At 38.0% G+C, this 16,208-nt stretch overlaps 1 protein-coding gene across 1 annotated transcript; it reads right to left on the reverse strand.

The window, feature by feature from the left end:
• Positions 1-6,750: 6,750 nt before the first annotated feature.
• On the reverse strand, positions 6,751-15,777 carry LOC115415312 (suppressor of cytokine signaling 4-like). The gene is made up of 2 exons (XM_030128841.1): positions 15,654-15,777; positions 6,751-7,987 (listed from the first exon to the last, which is right to left on the reverse strand). The coding sequence occupies exon 2, from the start codon at positions 7,966-7,968 to the stop codon at positions 6,814-6,816; it is 1,155 nt and encodes a 384-aa protein (XP_029984701.1). The 5' UTR covers positions 7,969-7,987; positions 15,654-15,777; the 3' UTR covers positions 6,751-6,813.
• Between the last annotated feature and the right edge of the window lie 431 nt (positions 15,778-16,208).

Here is a 16,208-nt window from a genome sequence, read left to right on the forward strand (position 1 = left end):
CAACAAGCAAGTGTAAAGAAAAGATAGAAAAATGAAATATAAAGAGAAAAATTATTCTATTCTATTCTATTCTATTCTATTCTATTCTATTCTACTTTTCTGGTTGAAGTAATAAAAGTAATCATTAGTTTTCTCCTTTAATGTACGTGACAAAGCTGAACCCCTAATGAAATGTTGAAACATGAAGTCATTCTTGTGCATGTGACTGAACACCACTGGTATCATGGGGTATAATGTGGCCTGGGGGGGTGGGGGGTATATAATGTGGCCCAGGCGTCTTTAACCCCGGTATGGTCCAGAGGGGGGGCTAACGTGGGCCTGTTCCACCGGTGTCCTGTGCCGCCTGTGTGAGTGGACGTATGCGTGGGCTGGATTGAAGCTGAGTGTACCAAACAGCTCCTGTTGTTTTTTTTGTGGCCTTGTTGTGAAGGATGACCAGCTCTTTGGATCCTTCATCTTCATTGTGACTTTCTGTACTGTGTGCAAAGACTTTTTAATCAAACGAATTAAATCTCTATGTGACCACGACCTGTGTGTTGTTCTCCACTCCTTTAATCCTTTACACACACACAAGTCCAACTAAACCCAGAGTGAGGCTGATGTGCATGGACTCTACTGTCTGTGTTTCACATGGGGTCGGGGGAGGTCAAACATACGGCCCATGGGCCAAAACCGGCCGTCAAAGGGTCCGATCCGGCCCACGGGATGAATTTATGAAATACAAAAATTACACTGAAGATATTTACTATCAATGATCCAATCCAACTTTATTTATAAAACACTATAAAACAACCAAAGTGCAGAACAGAAGACTAAAAGCACAATTAGAAAAAAATAAATAAATTAAAAAAAATAAAAGCATTAAGAAACAATAAAAAAAAGTCCAAAAGTCCACGTCATTTCCACACAGAGGATGAATTCACTTTCAATTGGGCTTTCGTCCATTTATTTTCTGATTCTTCCGTCCTCCCTGTATCATATATTTATTGTCCTTTAGTTGCCACCGTCTGCTCGTCAGCTTCCATTAGTCCAGATGTTTGTGCTGCGTTTCCCAGGTGACGTCCTGTCCTTTACTCCAACTCTCTGATTGGATGGTTTTGACCCGGGTCATGGTGAGGGCTGGAGGTCATGAGGAGGAGGAGGAGGGTCTGCAGAGATGAGCCTGGTGGATTCACCAGTAAAACCCATGGAGGTGGATCATTGACAGTGGATGGACACAGTGGGTTTATGTTCAGTTAATGACAGATTTAATGAAGAAGTCACTTTGTCTGCAGTTTTCTCTGTTTTTGATCAAATAACCTTTGAACTGACTCTGAGCTTTTATGAACATCTAGATGATCAGTGAATAAAATACAGGAAAATATCTGATTTATACTGATTAAACGCAAAATACAGAGAATAATATTATTAGAATTGTGACAAATCCCTTAAGAAAGGATAGATATAGAGAAAAGTTCATTTGTGAACTGACACCAAAGTTGCACTGGGTCTTTATGGGTTAAAACGGTTAATGTAATATTTTAGTTTAGTTTGATCCTATTGAAATAAAGCAGAACTCCACAGCTGTCTCTTCATGTTTTTATCTAAATTGTATTATTATTATTATTATTATTATTATTATTATTATTATTACTGTTATTGTTGTTGTTGTTAAGAGTGAGTTGTAATGAAATTTGAATATCAAGTTTTATAGTGAATCATTTAAAATTTAAAAACAGTATTTTTTTGTTAAAGGGGAAAAAATCTGGAAAAATCATGGCATAAAACCTCAAAAACCATACAGTTTTCTGCATTTAGAGTAAGGAATTTTGCCTAAATAGTCTTAACCTTAATATTTCAAAGGAAAAAGAGACATTTGGAGAAGTTGGTTGATTTTCCTTCTTGGGGGATCAATAAAGTATATCTTATCTTATCTTATCTTATCTTATCTTATCTTATAATGCGTGTTATGGAAAAAAAAATACTCTACTATTTCGTCCTCAAACTAAGAAATGGTCCTCAGGCGATCAGTGTCTTTGAAGTATAATTTTATTGGAGCTCCAAACAGGTACAAGATCAACCAGAGGCTCACGTTGTCTGTGTGAGAGTACACCAAATCACACTCAGTCTTTGTCTTTTATATAAAAAGAAAAGAAAGAATTATGTTGTTTCGAACTTATCGAGCTGGTGCCAGCTGAGATAAGGTTTCTGTGAGAAATCCTTTTTATTCCACACAGGTGTCAGACTGGCCTTCAACACTTGACACAACAGACAGGAAAGGTGAACATGATCCCATAAACTAGAGACAAAGTCACTCAATGTTATATGACCTGTGGAATGTATGTAAGGATACATGGAATAGATGTAAAAGCTTATATGACATATGGAATGCATGCAAACATATATGGAATATATCGATGGCCAAAAAACAAACAAACTCCTATCTGCAAATTTTTAGATTTTGAGTTTTCACATTAAATGGACTGCACTTTGGGAGGCATAAATATCTAGTATGTATTGTTATCACATAATATAGAAAGAGAGTCTGAGAACAGTAGAATATGCCTAGATATTTTTAACAAAGACCATACTATAATAAAACTAAACGGTTTTTTTGTTTCCTGAAAAAAGTGATTTTTTCAGAAAGGAGGTTTTGTGTTCTGGCCATCAATATGTAACTTGCCACTACATGCGAAAATGGATGAAAATACTATTTCTTTCTTAAAATGGTAGATCTTCTTGTAAATATGAATGTAAATAAAGGGTGTTAGGAGAGAGAAATGTTAAACATATGAATAAAAAGGATAATATGATGATAAGAGTAAGACTAAGCTGATGTGAAAAAGATATAAAAATGAAAACCATGAACAATCGTGGAACAAAGCTGAGTTGTTTCTGTGGGCCTGAAGACAAAGTCAGTGACATAAAAGAAGGTAAAATGCACATGAGTGTGGCGCTGCTGGTCCTTTTCATGTCCTTATCAGTCTATTTGCTCTGCTGAACACTTGGCATTTGGACGTGTCCTTTTTCAGACACTCAGGTGATTCTTCAGAAGCAGCGTTTTCCGTCCCATTAGTCTGTCTGAATGTGACACAGCGGGGGAGGATGGAGGCTGATGCACCGCAAAAAAGCACCAAACAAACCAGTCAGAGGCAGAAGACATGGACTGATGTGTCCTGAGTCAGAGAGGAGGGTGTAGAGCACAGATGAACCTGCAGGGGGCGCCATGGACCCAGGGTTCATCACATGAAGAGGCACAGGTTCATCTGAGCTCTGTGGATATACTGACACCATGTGGCCACAAAGGAGAAGGCACTTCAGGTGGGTTTGTTAAGGTTTCATCAGACCACACCTACAACAAGAATGAAAAATATTAAAGGTGCAGTATGTAGGAATTATGTCCGAAGTAATTATAAAATGACTGTCACCAGACATGAAGGAATCATGTTCATTTCACATACTGATATCACTGACAGTAGGAGTCCAGACAGAATACTTGCATTTGTAAAGCTCAGTGTCAGCAACGAAATGATGTTTATGTTGGCATTGTGTGTTTTGGTCTGAGGCTCCGCCCATCACCTGTCTGCCAATCACAGAGTCAGAAGCCTTTGTTCATCCAGGTTGGCAGTTCCACTGAGCTGCAGCTGGAACATTTCTGATCATAAATGTCTGACGTTAATAAACCTGAAAGGCCTCTGATTATTCCCAAATATGTTGTGACAAAGTGAGAAACAAAACTAGGATATGTACAGGAGATGATTCTGAAACATGGAGACGGGATGAAAGAGGAGAAGGATTTGAAGACTGACGCCGGCTCTGCCTTAGTCTGACCACCCGGTAAGAACCACTGAGAGCCGGGGCCGCGGTCTCTTCACCTGGTCCCTGACCGTTGGTGTCTTCTCCCAGGGCTGGGCTGCGGTCTCTTCTCCTGGCCCTGGTGAAGAGACCGGGTACCGGTGTAGGACTTATCACTTGCCATGGTAGGCCCTTGTAGTTCAGTGTTTTCTGTGGAAGTGACCTCTTCATGTAGCGGTGTGTAATCCAAAGGGGGGGGGGGGGGGGGGGTCCAGCGTCCGTGGTATGGCCAGGGTGGGTGTGGGGGAGTGGTACGATAGTCATCTGTGCCACTTGTACTTTGCAGAAGTAAAAGTGAAACTTAAGGTTCATTTCCCTTTTCTCTATCTCCTGAATCTTCACAAACTTTCATTTGAGTGTGCAGGACATTTGTCCTGTTCTATTATAGATTAGATTTATGTAGAATAAGTCTGGTGAGGATTTTTTTGTATGAAATTTATGGTGTGGTGGCAAGGATTAGTGGAAACCCTAGTAGTAGATGCTCATGCTGGATCTGGCAACCCTTAGGCTTGGGGGAGGAGGAGAGGACACCACGCTCTCCAGTATTTTGAATGTGATTGCAGTACCAGTTTTGGCCACAATCCTACATATGACACCTTTAAATACTTTAATTCTGAATCACAGGTGTCAAACATACAGCCTGCAGGCCAAAAACCAGGGTCAAATCTGGCCCATGGGATGATTCTGTTATACACTGAACTCATTAACAATCAATGATGTTAAACTCATTTTAGTCCAGGATCCACATGCAGACCAATATGATCTAAAGTGGGTTAAACCAGTAAAATGTATTTTATTTAAATCCGGGTTAAAGACCCACCTGTTCTCAGCTGCATTTGAATAGAGTTTTTATTCATCAGTTCAGATCTGCACTGTTTCTTTTAAGCTTCAAGTTTTTATCTGTTTTATGTCCATTTTTTGTTTTGTTTTCCTCATGCTTATACTTTTTATTGCTTCCCTGCTGTAATGCTTTTAATATTTTATGTAAAGCACTTTGAACTGTCTCGTACATGAAATGTGCTATAGAAATAAACCTGCGTTACCTTGCCTAAAATAATAACATAATAACCTATAAATAATGACAACTCCAATCTTTGTTTTAATGTTAAAAGAAAAAAAGGAAAAAAATTACGAAAATGTTGACATTACTCACTATCTTTTCACAAAAAAATTGGCCAACCTGAAAAAAAAAAAAAAGAAACAGTCTGAAGTTTCAAAGAAAAGTAAGTGCAGTTTTTCCAATCTTCTGCCTGTTATTAAATGTTTTGTGTATTTGTAGATCCACTGTGATCTGTAAATTATAATGAACATGAGTAAGTGATGAACTGAGGCAGAATATTGCACATATTTTTCTTAAGAAATTTCAGGTTGTTCATGTTATTCACATTTTTAAGGAAACTTTGTAGAAGTAAACGTTTACATAGTGTAATTTTGTTTTGTTTTTTTAACTGTTATTATTTTACTGGTCTGGTCCACTTCAGATCATGCTGGGCTGAATGTGGAACCTGAACTACACTGAGTTTGACCCCCCTGTTCGAAATACATTATTTTTACTGTATTTGAGTCACTGCATTAAACTGTCGGGAAACACAGATAAAACCAAAATACAAATAATATATATAATGAGGAAAAAGGCTTTTAGACTGAAGAACAAAACAGGACATAGAGATCATATAAATAAACTTTTTTTAAGGACATGAACTCTGAAATTTCCAGATTTGTTTCAGTTTAAAATAGTGCAAATAATAGTTAAACAAGACAAAAATGACTTTGAAATAAAATACAGAAATGATTCTCAGAGAGAAAAGAGGGATAGAATTAAACTGTTAAAAAGGATGAGTGTTTTAATCACAGAGGTCAAATTATGGAACAGTTGAACAGATGAAATAAAGCAAAAGTAAAAACATAAACCAGTTTACAGGAATATATCAAGTTTAAAATAAATATAAGGATGAAGAAAAACAGTCTAATCCAGGACGGTAATGGAAGTGTTTAAAGACAGAAATACAGCTGTAATGTTTCGTTCTGTTCTTTAATTAAACTAATTAATTTGAGTTGTGTGTAATGGAAACATATAAGTTTATACTTTTACCACTTTACAAACATGAGAAGAAAAGGAAATGAAAAAATGCAGTGGAAGTATTGGGAATGTTGAGCATGTTCATCTATTACACACACACACACACACACACACACACACACACACACACACACACACACACAAATAATAAGATTTAAATATTGAAGTATTGCATATTTGTCATCCATCCATTTCCTGGATCACTGAAGTGGCCTAAACAGGGTCCTGGATCTGCCCCAGGACCTCCTCTAGGTGTCCAGGAGGCGTCCTTTCCTGAACAAGGAACCCATGACCCACCTCATCTGCTCCTCAATAAATAAATGTTAATGTTCATAATTTACTTGCATTGTATTTTTATAAACTTTTGTCAATATCACTTACAGACATTTATTAAAATGTGGAAAATCAAACACTGTTGGCATGGCAATGCTGTGAATGTTTTGTAATTTTATTTTTTATTTCCATCATTCGTCATGAAATCTGAAGTTGCTACAGTGCATAGTCTGCTCGACCCGGCCTGAACACATCCACATGCCAGTACTGAGGCTGTTGCCATGGTTTCACCTCAGAACAGGAAGTAGTTTGAACATGAATGTACTTTATTCAATCTGCCTCAGATTTTACAGCGCTGAAAAGTTCAAAGATTGAAACAGTAAATTACTGTAACTCAGTTGTTTTTTTTTTTAAATCTGATTGTCCTCGTGTTTCATCACAGCCCGACCTGAACACATCTACACATCTACTTGGTCTCGGGGCCTGATTATCGCCACCTGCAGCTTTAATTTGTCTTCTGTTTCTTCAAGTTCGACTGAAGTCAATTTCAACACCTTTAGTTGCCCTCCTCTAGTGGCGGTCTGTGGTATTACACCTTGAAGTACTTCCACGTCCTGGTTGGTGGGTCAGTCTGCACATGCTCCGTCACACTTGATGTGGTACTGTCGGAGGTATTCTCGGAGCTGGGGGGGCAGCGGCAGGTTGTCGATGCCCCGGTAGGTGGTGCAGCTGCAGATTATTGCTCTGCACAGGTGCTGCAGCGAAAAGGGGAAGGTCCTGGGCAGGGGGCGGGACAACAGCGGCTCGAAGAAGAGGCAGGTGGCGGGGTCGCTGTAGTGCCTCAACAGCCCCGTCACGCTGGGGTCGCGGTACATGCACGGGTCGCGTACGTCGAAGCTGAAGCGCTTCCCGTTCTGCTCGATGCGGGCGTGGAGGGAGCGGCTGTAGCGGCGGAAGCTGACGGAGAACAGGAACTCATCCTGGGCGGAGTCTCTGAGCAGGAAGGTGCCCTCGGGTTGGCCCTCCAGCAGCTCCTCCGCCTCGAACCGGTTCAGGACGCCCCAGTAACAAGGGCTGTTGTTGATCTGGAGCAGATCTGGAACCAGGATGTAGTCGCAGCCGCTGTCTGCTCCTCTGAGGCCACAGGACGGATCCCAGTCCTCCAGAGAACTGGTCCCAGGCCCCGGGGAGCAGCAGATGTCGTCCCAGGAGAGGGGGGTCTGCGGGGGGGAGGTCGATGATGACGAGGACGAGGCTTTGAGGCCTTTGACGCCGCTCGGGTGGGCGGCGTTGCTTTTGATGAGGTGCCAGCATCGGGCCAGTTCAGACTTTGGTGAGAAGGGGCATTTGTCCTGCATGAGCTCCGACACGTGGATTTTCCGTTTGGACCAGAACAGAACGGAGAACGGCCGCGACGAGCCCGAATGGAGGTGATGATGATGATGGTGATGGTGAGAGCGAAGAGGAAGACACTGCCCCACGGCATCCTGGAACTTCTGCCGCAGGGAGCGACGGGACAACGCCTTCCGACAAACCACATCGAGGTCGGCGGATGTCAGGGCGTCGCCCAGAGCGCTGCAGCTGCACTTCCTGTCCCGGCGCCGCCTCGGACACGACGTGGACCGGACGCCCAGGTCCTCCTCGGCCTCCAGACCGGGACTGGAACTGTTCCGGACGCTGCGTGACCTTTTCTTCCCCTTCCAGACGTAGCTGTCAGCGCTCCAGCTGCGAAGGCTGCATTTGGGTCGAGTGTCTGAGCCGCGAGGTTTCTTCTCCGACATGATGCTTCCTGTTTGTCCTCTGGGAAACAAAGACAGACACCGGGTCACATGAGAAACATAACCAGGTTCAGATCTCGTTACCCGGTTAAAAATAAACAGATATGAACCTTCATCTGTAACCAGTCAAAATAATGGAACACAATACATTCACACAAATTGTAAAACACATGATTCAAAATGAAACTAAAGCTGAAAAATCATCAACACAAACATCAGTTTAATCTAATAAATACATTCAACAACTGAACATAAAACTGGTAAAACCCCTTTGAGATCCAGAGGTTTTTTGTGTCGACTTCCAAATTAATTTTCTCCACATTTAGCCTTTTCTAAGTGATTTATCACCATTTGTTATAATATTATCCTCTGCATTTTCTATCATTCCACCATTACATCAGTAAATCATGTATTTTCTTATATTTAACTCACTAATCATGTAGATGTTCATTAAAGCTCAGAGTAAATTCAAAGGTTATTATATCAAAACAGAGGAAACTGAAGAAAAAGTTACTTTAACAGCACAATACAGCATTAATTAATAAAACTAACCTTTTACGCTGATGATACTGTCACTTACGTTACATTACGTTAGTGTTTATTTGTGTCCATTTCCTTTTGTATTTGTCATATATTTAATGAATCCCTCATATTTGACATTTTCCAAGCAGGTTTTAATATATTATTATGTGTTTTTTAAACTTATATGTATTTTAATGTATTCCAACCAGTTTTAATGTATTTCAGGTGAATTGTCCATTATTTTTATTTTGCATTATTGTGCATCTTCACATCAACACTGATTTAATTCTTAAAGACCTAGAGCTGTTTTTGTGGTGACTTCCAAATGAATTATTCTTCATATTTCACCTTTAAGTGATTTAACACCATTTATTCCAATAGTATCCACTCCATTTTTCCATTTTTTCAATGTAAATCCTGTATTTTCTTATATTTAATTCACTGATCATGTAGATGTTCATTAAAGCTCAGAGTAAATTCAAAGGTTATTATATCAAAAACAGAGAAAACTGAAGAAAAGTAACTTTTACAGCAAAATATATCATTAACTGAACATAAAACAATTGTGTACATTGTCATTTTTGATTTATTTGATTTATTTTTTATTCGTTTCTGTTCACTGTGTTGCTAATTTTATTATTGTTTCTTCAATTTTGTTGAATTGTTAAGTTTTGTTCGGTTTATTTGTTACTTTGACTGTTTCTGTTTATTTTGCTGCTTAATTTATTCTTTTTCAATGTCATTTTAGTTCTTTTTTTTTATTATTTTGTACATTTTTTATTATTTAATTTTTGTTCAATTTGATGTATTATCTAATATATATACATAAACTCAGTGTGTCCATCCACTGTCACTGATCCAGCTCTATGGGTTTTACTGGGGAATCAATGTTGTAGAAGATGACGGTGTTTCCATGGTAACTAAACGTAGCCTCTGAACGTCCAGATGGGTCATATCTGATGACCATGACCAGATCAACAGTTGTTAACCAGTTTAGATCAGTAGATGGTTTAATATAGGGGTGTCAAACTCATTTTAGTTCAGGGGCCATATTCAGCTAAATGTGATCTGCAGTGGGCGGGACCAGAAAAATAATAACATAATAACCTATAAATAATGACAACTCCAAATTTTTGTCTTTGTTTCAGTGTAAAAAACCCCCCATTAAATTATGAAAATACTTACTTTTATAAAGTATCCCAAAAAAAAAAAAAAAAAACCTGAAAAAACTGAAATTTAAATTAAAAAACATAAGAAAATTTAGTGCAATTTTAACAACATTATTCCTCAACTTCTCTTTCTCCATGTGTATTATGGATCAGATCTACAAAGACACTAAACGCTGAGGAACAGGCAGAAAAACTGTTAAAACTGTGCTGAATTTTCTTTAGACATTTCAGGTTGTTCATATTTGTTCAGGTTATTCACATTTTAGTGTTACAGGAGAGTTTGTTAATGTAAATATTTTCATAATTTAATGTTATTTTGTTGCACTAAAACAAAGGAAAAAAATTTAAGTTGTTAGTTCTAGATTTTTTTTTTTGGCTTAATTGAAGATTTTTTTACTTAATTGAAGATTTTTTTTGGCTTAATTCAACATTTTTTCTAACTTAATGAAGATTTTTTTTTGCTTAATTGAAGATTTTTTTTTTTTACGTAATTGAAGATTTTTTTTGGGGGGGGGGGGGGCTTAATTCAAGATGTTTTTACTTAATTGAAGTTTTTTTTTTTTTGCTTAATTCAAGATTTTTTCCTTAATTCAAGCTAATTATTATTTATTTTTTTTGCTTAATTCAATTCAAGACTGTGGAATTTTTTCACTTGACAAAAACATCCCAGGGGCTGAACTGGACCCTTTGGTGGGCCGCATTTGGCCCCCGGGCCGCATGTTTGACACCCCTGGGTTAATAGTTTGATTTTCTGTTCCATTATTAGGTCATTTCTATCTTGTTCCGGGTCCAGATCCCTCCCAGGTGTTTTGTGTCCTGGTTGGATCTGGTCCACAGGTTGTTAGTGTTTATGGGGTTCAGCTGTCGGGGTCCTTCTCACCTAATAATAATAATAATAATAATAATAATAATAATAATAATAATAATAATAATAATAATAATAATAATAATACATTGGTTTTATATAGTGTTTTTCTAAGTACTCAAAGACGCACCTGGCTGTGGTTGGTCAGTGGTAGTTTATAAAAGGCTGATCTTCCTCCTCAGTGGGTTCTGTTCTGTCCAAGGACCAGTTTACGCCACAACGCTCTCGAGTGAAAACAACAAAAAATATTTGCTCAAATGTGCCTTTGTTGAGACCGCAACAGGGTTTTTGGAGGTTGAAAACGCAAAAAAGTGAGTGGGAATCTAAAAAACGCTCCACTTTTGCGTCACCGTCTAAAGGGTTGAAAATGTAAAACTGTTTTGTCGTTGTGTAGAGTTTACATCAGGGTTATAATAGTTTTGGATTTTTCATTATAGTTTAGTTTTATGTAGTTTTGACTTTTTTTTCTCTCATTCAGTTCGTTTTAATTAGTTTTTAGAGCAGGTTTGCTAGTTTTTATTAGTTTTCTTTTTTTTTCTAAATGCTTAGTTTTAGGTTTTTCATCTCTTTTATTTTCCTCGTCGTCGTATTTAAATAAACTCATACAGGACTCTGCTGCTTTCTCCCAGCTTTTTTTTTTAAACTTATATTTTATTCTTCCAATTTTTGAAATTTTCCAACACAAACATTTAGAACATAGTGTCAATTGTCGTCATGTATATTGTCAATTTTTTCCATCGATCTTCACAAGCTGCTTGTTGTAGTCTTATATATGTAAGTCTCTCCATGTTGTGAATTTCTTCCACAATGTCTCTCCAATTATTTAGGCTTGGGGGGGGGTCCTCTTTGCACCATTTTCATGTGATGGCTTTTTTAGACAATGCCAAGAAGATTTTAATCAAATATCCATCCCCACTTGGTATGTCTTTTCCAGTTAAATGACCCAAATATAAGACAGAACATGTCCTTGGTAGTTCGTATCCCAATATTTTTCCAAGTTCTTTGCTGATATTATTCCAATATTGGGACACTTTCTCCCAACTTTAGTCTCCATGTTTCCAGGTGGAGTGGAGCCCAGAAGACGACTGGAAACCACAAGTGACGGACCGTGAAGTGTCGTATGGTGCCACCAGCTGCTCGAGCGAAATAAGTCGATTTCATATCAATCCTACATTAACAAAGCCAAAAACGGAGGGAATTTTATCCATAATTTTTATACGTTTTAGTTAGTTTTGTAAGCACACAATACAATTTCAGTTGGTTATGTTTTTTTTCTTTTAATTATACTTTTATTTATTTCAGTTAACGAAAATGTTTTTTTCAATTCCAGTTTTTGTCATTTCGTTAGTTTTCACTAACAATAATAACCTTGGTTTACACAGACACGTGCCAGTACAGAAAACAACATGTCAGATTTTTTCCGTGTGACAGACCTGCCACAAAATTGTCAGTTTTTGCGCATTGCTTCGTCATGTTCTGTTTCTAGTTTTTTGATTGTATTTGGCTGTGGCTCAGGTGGTAGAGCGGGTTGTCCAATAACCGAAGGGTTGGTGGTTCGAATCCCGCTCTGTCCTAGTCAGTCCGTTGTGTCCTTGGGCAAGACACTTCACCCTCCCTGCCTCCAGTGCCACCCACACTGGTGTATGAATGTTTGGTGGTGGTCGGTAGGTGCACATTGGCAACTTCTGTCAGTCTGTCCCAGGACAGCTGTGGCTACAAATGTAGATTACCACCACCAGAGTGTGAATGTGAGATACAATGGATTAATAATGTAAAGCGCTTTGGGTGTCTAGAAAGGCGCTATATAAATCCAATCCATTATTATTATTATTATTACTAGAGAACAGGAAATGAAGTAGAACAGTTCCACGCAGGCGCTTGGTCTTGGTGGTGGTGATGCTACCTGGTGTGCTGTACCACATCCATAAATAGGAAATTTCTCACACTTTTACGTGTCCATCTGCATGTGGATTTTCCCTCAAAACTCACGTCTAAACACAGAATTAGAAGTGAGAACGCTTCGCCTCTTTTGTGTTTTCGGTTCGGATCATTACCGTCTAAATGTAGCCCAGGTGTCCACGTCCCTGCTTATCTTTCTCCTTTCATTAGGACACTTTTCCACCCGTTTGTCCTCCCTCCATCCTGACCACTGACTCTTATTTCAAAAATACTCAGTGTTTCCTAATTCATTGTCTGTTCTTCTGTTCTTGTGATCTCCTTAAACGTCATCAGTCGGGGCCCCAGTGGTGTTCCGTTTAAAAGTTCAAGATCAGATGGAATTCCCGGATGTTGTTCTGGTCTCGTTCCATTAAACCAAGGATGGACTGGTTGGAGACTCATGTGGACTTGGCTGAAAATATCCCAAGATGCATTTCATCCAACTGTCAGCTTCCTCTCAAAGGTAAAGGTGAAGAGGAGACGACCCACAAGTGTAAGTTTTCTTTTCTCACTTATTGTTGTTGTCTTATAGAAACCAGGAGATGTTTTGGAACAGATAAATGATCATAAACAGGAGGTCTCCCAAAAGACAAACACATCATCATATTTTATGAGTTTCCGTATTTATTTTACATGATTCAGTGGTTTAATGTTTTTAACACCATCTGTTTGAACACTCATTAGTGAAATTTTAATGACTATTTTACCGTTTCTGCATTTCCTGCTCTTATCAGTGTATTCTTTGCATGTTTTAAGACTCGTTCATTTAGACTTGTGTCAAGGTTATTATCGTTAACGAAAACGAACGAAATGATGAAAACTAAAATTGAAATAACATTTTCGTTAACTGAAATAAATAAAAACTCTAATTAAAAGAAAAAAACGATAACTAACTTAAACTGTATTGTGAGCTTACAAAACTAACTAAAACGTATACACATTATGGATACAATTCCCTTCGTTTTCGTCTTTGTCAATGTCGGATTGATATGAAATTAATTTATTTGGCTCCAGCAGTTTGAGCTGGTGACACCATACGACACTTCACAGTCTGTCATGTCTGGTCACTGGTGGTTTCCAGTCGTCTTCTGGTCCCCACTCTACCTGGAACATACAGACTAAAGCTGGGACAAAGCAGCACAGTCCTGTCTGGGGTTTACTGTAGTGATACATGGGTCAGGTTTTTTTTTTTTTTTTTTTGGGCGTACCGTGTGTGTGCGCGTGAGTGACAGAGACAGAGCAGAGCTAAAGGACAGAGTCAAACAGGACTAGCATCCAGGTTAAAACTGGAGCGTTTATCACCATGAAAAGGCCTTCCAAGCCCTGAACTGCACAGTTTAGAAGAGGAGAAAAGAGGAGGATGAAAACTAATCCAATTACAGAGGTATGGAACCTGTTAGAATGTTAAAAAACGTTTGATGTTACTAGCTACAGCTAGCTGAACTGAACTGAAGCAAAGTTAGCTAATAATGGAACTGGAGATGATTAAGAGATGAGATATCTGCTAAGGTGTGGTTTACTGATGAGGAACTGGGTTATATATGTTTATAAGTGGTTTATATATGTTTCTATCTGCTTTAACTGCTGGTTAGCTGGTTTATATATGTTTCTATCTGCTTTAACTGCTGGTTAGCTGGTTTATATATGTTTCTATCTGCTTTAACTGCTGGTTAGCTGGTTTATATATGTTTCTATCTGCTTTAACTGCTGGCTGCTTTGTGCATCTCCTCTCATGCTTTGCACATCTTCGCATTGTTTCACGTAAGTGACGTTGTGTATGGATTGCACCCCCCCTCAACCTGCTATAGGGAATTTATACATTGTACGGTACATTGGGTCTCTGCTCAGTCCATGAGCTGCCCTAACCCGACCCCCAAATAAAGTGTCCAGGGTAACCCATATCCGCGCCTCACTAATTTCTTTGAATAGGATGATGAGGAAGATAAAATATATGAAATAACTAAAACTAATACTAAAACTAAACTAAACTAAACTAAACTAAACTAAACTAAACTAAAACTAAGCATTCAGAAAAAAACGATAACTAATAAAAACTAACAAACCTGCTCTAAAAACTAATTAAAACTAACTGAATAAGAGAAAAAAAAGTCAAAACTAATTAAAACTAAACTATAATTAAAAATCCAAAACTATTATAACCTTGACTTGTGTTGGTATCTTTTGCTTTGGAATTACAATTAGATGTTCTTTTTCATTGGCTTTTCAGTTTGTTTTATTTTTGTTTGAGAGTGCATACATAGTGTTAGTTTGAGTTGAATTAACTGAGTTTGTCTTTATTTGTAAAGTTTTTCAGATTTTAGGAGGAAAACATTGATTTGAAAATGGAAAAAAAACGTGTGATATCAGAGATGATTTACAAAACCACTGTTCATTAAACATCGTTTATGGTTTAAAGATGCTGTTTCTAGATCACCTTAACTTTGTGTTTTTGTTTTTTGTTTTTTTTTTAAACTCCCTGCTCATAATAGATTTTATTTTGAGTTTGTGTTTTAATTTCAGTTGAAAGTTTCATTACTAGTTTTAATTCTAGTTGATTAACTGTCACTGTGAACAGAATACAAATATAAAAAATAGAATTGAACTATAAACAGAATATAAGTATAAATATAGAATAGAACTATGAACAGAACATTACTATAAATATAGAATAGAATTATAAACAAAAATAACTATAAACTTAAAATATAACTACAAATATAGAATAGAACTATAACAATAGAACAAAACCATAAAAACAGAATATAACTATAAACAGAACAGATCTTTAAACATAGAATAGAACTATAAACAGAATACAACTGTAAAAATAAAATAACTGTAAAAAATAGAATGTTACTATAAACAGAATATAAGTATAAACACAGAATAGAATTATAAACATAGAACAGAACTATAAACATAGAATAGAACTGTAAAAGTGGAATAGAACTATAAATATACAATACAACTCTAAACATAGAATAGAACTATAAACAGAATAGAACTGTAAAAGTAGAGTAGATCTATAAAAGTAGAATAGCTCTATAAACATCAGGGGGTTGAAGAGACAATAAACAGTAAAGTGACAGATGAGATGATTAATAATCCTAAATGTTTGTAAATCTTCCTACAGATTCATCATTGAGTTTCAGAAACACAAACTAAAAGTGTGAGAGCAGACGTGGTGTTCTTACCGTCTAGAACATGTCAGTAATCCATCTGCACGTCCACGTCCATGTTCAGATGGTCCTCTGCTCTGACAGATGAACCACTGGACTGCTGCCTTTATAATTATGAAGCCAAAGCGCACTAGGAGCAGCAGCTTCCTCTACGGTGGTGGGGGGGGGGGTGAGAGGGAGGAAGAGGAGGAGGAGGAGAGGGAGGACAGAGGAGGAGGGATGAGGGATGAGGGAGGCAGAGGTGGAGGAGGGAGGAGGAGGAAGGGGAGGAGGAGGTGTCTTTAAATGCTGCTCCTCCTCTCCCCCCTCCCTCCTCCTCCCCCCCCAATCCCTCATTGACCCCCTCCGTCTCCAAACCCAGCTCAAACGGACCCAGAGTGGACTGGAAGTGCTTTTTCATTCACAAAATGAATTATTTCTGAGTCTAATTCTATTTCTGCCCGTTGACTTGAATCTGATGTGAAAGCAAAGCATTAGAGCTCATTGTCTGAGGAGTTTCAAGTCTTTGTATCCGTCGGCTGCAGAACAGATTACTGTGAGTGGACACCAATCAGATTTTACAACAACACT

This window comes from Sphaeramia orbicularis, chromosome 3, assembly GCF_902148855.1.
Source record: "Sphaeramia orbicularis chromosome 3, fSphaOr1.1, whole genome shotgun sequence".
Lineage (NCBI taxonomy): Eukaryota > Metazoa > Chordata > Actinopteri > Kurtiformes > Apogonidae > Sphaeramia > Sphaeramia orbicularis.